Below are 3,956 nucleotides of genomic sequence, written 5' to 3'. Positions count from 1 at the left end.
CTTTGCAATTGGTTGTTATGCATCAGAGAGCTAGACAATGACTAGGGAGGATAGGGGAATTGATACCTTTGAGCTGTGGTGCTGGAGAAGAGTATTGAATGTACCATAGACTGCTAAGAAAAAGAACAGATTCAGCCTGGTGAGGGTTAAATCAGGCTGCTCCTGGGAGGCAAGGATTCTGAGGCTTCGTCTGACATACTATGGACTTGTTGCAAGGAAGGGCTGGTCCTTGGAGAAGGACGTCGTTCTTGGGAGGGTTGAGGGACAGCGCAGGAGAGGAAGACTCTCTATGAGGTAGATTCAGTGACTGGAGTAAGCGCGGTAGGTGAGTCTGAGACAGTGAGATTGGCACAGGACGGAGCATTTAGGGTTGTACAGAGGGTCTCTATGAGTCTTGATGGCACATAATAACAACAGCAACAATACCTAGAAGGACAATAGAAATGAAATAGCAAAATGGATTAAGAGATTAAAAGTCTTAGTGAATGAAAGTTGACATTAGCCTCTGTAGCTAGTGAGTCAATGGGAGCTGAAGGATTGAGGAGTGATTGCTGTTGCTTGTTGTGTGCCTTCAAATTGGCCTTTACTCCTAGTGACATGATATATAACATGAAACAGTTGCTGACTCTGCTTCTACCATCCTTACAATCCGTTGTGTAAATATACTGTTACCGTGAAGTTGTGTCAAACCACTAGCATCCTTACAATCCGCTGTGTAAATATACTGTTACCGTGAAGTTGTGTCAAACCATCTTGTGGTGGTTTTCTTTTCTTGATCCTCCAGTTTTGCAAGCATGACGTCCTTTTCCAGGAACTGGCCCATTCGGACAACATGCCCCATGTGAAGTTCATCATTCTCACCTTCAAGACTGGCCATGCAAAAGTGAAGGAGCAGTTAAAAAATCCCAAACACCTGCGAAAGCCCCATGACTGACTGTATGCTTCCCTCCAAGAATCCAAGCACAATACTAATCTTAGATGTTGAAGTAACATGTCTAGTACGAATTCTGAGTAAGAATTTATTCCCCAGGTAACCAGGCATCCACGTGTTTCTCTAGACCCTTCTTAAATTAAATTTCATTAGCTTTGTATTTATGACCCCCGTATAGTCGGAATAGTAGAAGGCTGGGCAACCTCCTGTATGATCAACTGCCTCTGAAAACCCACTGGAGGGTCAGGTACGAATAGCCAAATTAGTTGAGAGGTGAAAATGTGCAGCACAGCTCATTTTAGTGCTAAGGTGGGTGGCTCTGAAAAGAGCCTTTGGTTTAGATGGAAGTCTTGCTACAAAGCAAGCCTAAGTATCTATTTGCCCTTGGCCTTGTGGTGGCTCTCGGTCTTCTTGGGCAGCAGCACGGCCTGGATGTTGGGCAGGACGCCGCCCTGCGCGATGGTGACGCGGCCCAGCAGCTTGTTGAACTCCTCGTCGTTGCGGATGGCCAGCTGCAGATGGCGCGGGATGATGCGCGTCTTCTTGTTGTCGCGGGCCGCGTTGCCCGCCAGCTCCAGGATCTCGGCTGTCAGGTACTCTAGCACTGCCGCCAGGTAGACCGGGGCGCCGGCACCCACCCGCTCCGAATAGTTCCCCTTGCGGAGGAGACGGTGAACACGGCCGACTGGGAACTGAAGTCCGGCCCGGGAAGACCGGGTCTTTGCCTTGGCGCGAGCCTTGCCACCCTGCTTACCACGTCCAGACATGATGTTAGGGTAGAGGACAAACTAAATTCAAACCCTAGTGCTGCCTTTTTTATAGTGATCCAGCAGCGCGAAAATGAAGCTCTACCATTGGCTGAAATTGACCCCATACCCTCAAACCAATACAATCGTAGATTTGAAATACACTTATTTTGATTGGACAAAACTCATATATTATGCTTCATTGCTGGCAGACGCAATAATTTTACGATCCTATTTCTCTGAAGCTTCTTTAGGGTAATTTTCGGGTATGCCTTAACCAGCCAAGTCTGTTCCCGCCCCGAAGAAGGGCTCCAAGAAGGTGGTGACCAAAGCGCCAAAGAAGGACGGCAAGAAGCGCAAACGCAGCCGCTAGGAGAGCTACTCGGTGTACGTGTACAAGGTGCTGAAGCAGGTCCACCCCGACACCGGCATCTCCTCTAAGGCCATGGGCATCATGAACTCCTTCGTCAACGACATCTTCGAGCGCATCGCCGGCGAGGCGTCCCGCCTGGCGCATTACAACAAGCGCTCCACCATCACGTCGCGGGAGATCCAGACGGCCGTGCGCCTGCTGCTGCCCGGGGAGCTGGCCAAGCATGCCGTGTCCGAGGGCACCAAGGCCGTCACCAAGTACCCCAGCTCCAAGTAATCCTGCTAAGTAAGCCCCTCTACAACTAGATCCTAAAGGCTCTTTTCAGGGCCACTAAAAAATCCTAAAAGAATTGACACCTACTACTTTCTATTGTCGATAAGAGTTCTGTATTTGCTGTATGTGTTTTTGTTACCTGACTCCCTTATATTTACCTTGCTTAAATAAGTGCTACACTATGATAACAACGCTTGAAACACCTTGTATGTCAGGAAGCATCAACTTTGGTACCACACAAAGGTAATACTGGGAATAAAACGAAGGCAAGGTATAATTCGAATTGCTTATTAGCCATTTCCTTGTCTATCTGTTCACTTGTTTTCGATTACTGTTGGAATCCTACCTGGAGTAAGCAGCTAAGCTCTCATTTAATAAACGAAAAATTGGAAGTTTAACCAAGCCAGTGGCTCTGCAGGAAAAGGATTTTGCAGTTTCCCCTAAATAGAATTACGAAACCTCTAAGACTGTTATAGGGTCGACTCCCATGGCTTCCCTTACTGACGTGCTTTGCCAAATACTAGGCGCTTAATAGTAAGGAAAACATGCAGACTTTTCTTCGCTTAGACTTTGTTTTACAATTAACTTTTGAGTGGTCCTGGCTTTTGCTTTCCCCCAAGATTAAGTTTGCAAAGTCACAAAAGACCGGAAAAGTGTAGTTTGAGCCTTAGTGAAACAGAGTGAAGTCGTTCATTGTGTGACGTTCTGGTGTCACCAGCCAATCTAATGCTGCGCGGGCAATTTGAAATTGCTTGCTGGCTTCACTTTTTGTGTCCTGACTGGGGAATTCTGAGCGGTGTTCTCAATGGGAGATTGTGAATGAAAGGGACACTAACATTTTATGCGCTCTTTATTCCTCTTTATCGGTGGATTTTGTTGCTGCTTTCTGTCCTCCAATTCCTTTTTTTTAAAAAAAAAAGATTACATTTTAAGAAGCTTTTCTCCATTATTTGAGAACCATTACCTGTTTGTGAGGAAAGGTTTTTTTTCACTTTTTGGCCGGGTTACAATGTTTCCTTTTTGGCCCCCACTGTGTTACTGTTGTATACATTTACTGTTTCTCCAGTAAGTGGAAGAAATTTCAAAAGATACCGGGAAAGCCGAGGAAGACTCATTTCCATTGCCCTATGTCATTCCAAACTTGAAAAACACATCCCAAAACCCCAATTTTAACACACTTCATAATTTATTAATCCCAGTTTTCCATGCTTTAGAATACCATACTAATTTGATCTTTGCCAGGAATTAGCATTGAAATGCCTCCACACTGAGTACTATTTGCTAATGATTTTTGAAAATCTAGCTAGTATACTTAATCTAGTTAGAGGGCCCAGTAATTCAGCAATTTCATTCCTAGGTCTACCATTGACTGTTCTACCATTGGTGATGGAGACCAAGAGAATGGAACAGTGCTTTTCTTAATAGCAAAATATTCTTAAAAAATCACAAGTTCCTGCTCAAAGAATGAGCACATTCTTTAGTATTTCATATTTACACAACGGAATATCATGGAACACAGAAAATAACTGAATCACAATGTTTAAATTTCAGAAAAATACTAACTCATCCAAGGTGCACATACCATTTTCTAATCATATAAATAAAACCAAGTTGTTTATTTTTGTGTATAGAT

At 44.6% G+C, this 3,956-nt stretch overlaps 1 protein-coding gene across 1 annotated transcript; it reads right to left on the bottom strand.

Annotated features, from left to right (window-relative positions):
- Positions 1-1,249: 1,249 nt before the first annotated feature.
- On the bottom strand, positions 1,250-1,699 carry LOC102855501 (histone H2A type 1-like). Its single transcript, XM_006903211.1, has one exon. The coding sequence runs from the start codon at positions 1,696-1,698 to the stop codon at positions 1,306-1,308; it is 393 nt and encodes a 130-aa protein (XP_006903273.1). The 5' UTR covers position 1,699; the 3' UTR covers positions 1,250-1,305.
- Between the last annotated feature and the right edge of the window lie 2,257 nt (positions 1,700-3,956).

This window comes from Elephantulus edwardii, unplaced genomic scaffold (assembly GCF_000299155.1).
Source record: "Elephantulus edwardii isolate Elephantulus edwardi_28Jun2011 unplaced genomic scaffold, EleEdw1.0 scaffold00538, whole genome shotgun sequence".
Taxonomy (NCBI): Eukaryota; Metazoa; Chordata; class Mammalia; order Macroscelidea; family Macroscelididae; genus Elephantulus; species Elephantulus edwardii.
This window is presented reverse-complemented; position numbering and strand designations above follow the sequence as displayed.

What these genes read in the sequence shown, in the direction of transcription:
- LOC102855501 (XM_006903211.1), bottom strand. Translation starts at nt 1,698, where the DNA reads ATGTCTGGACGTGGTAAGCAGGGTGGCAAGGCTCGCGCCAAGGCAAAG.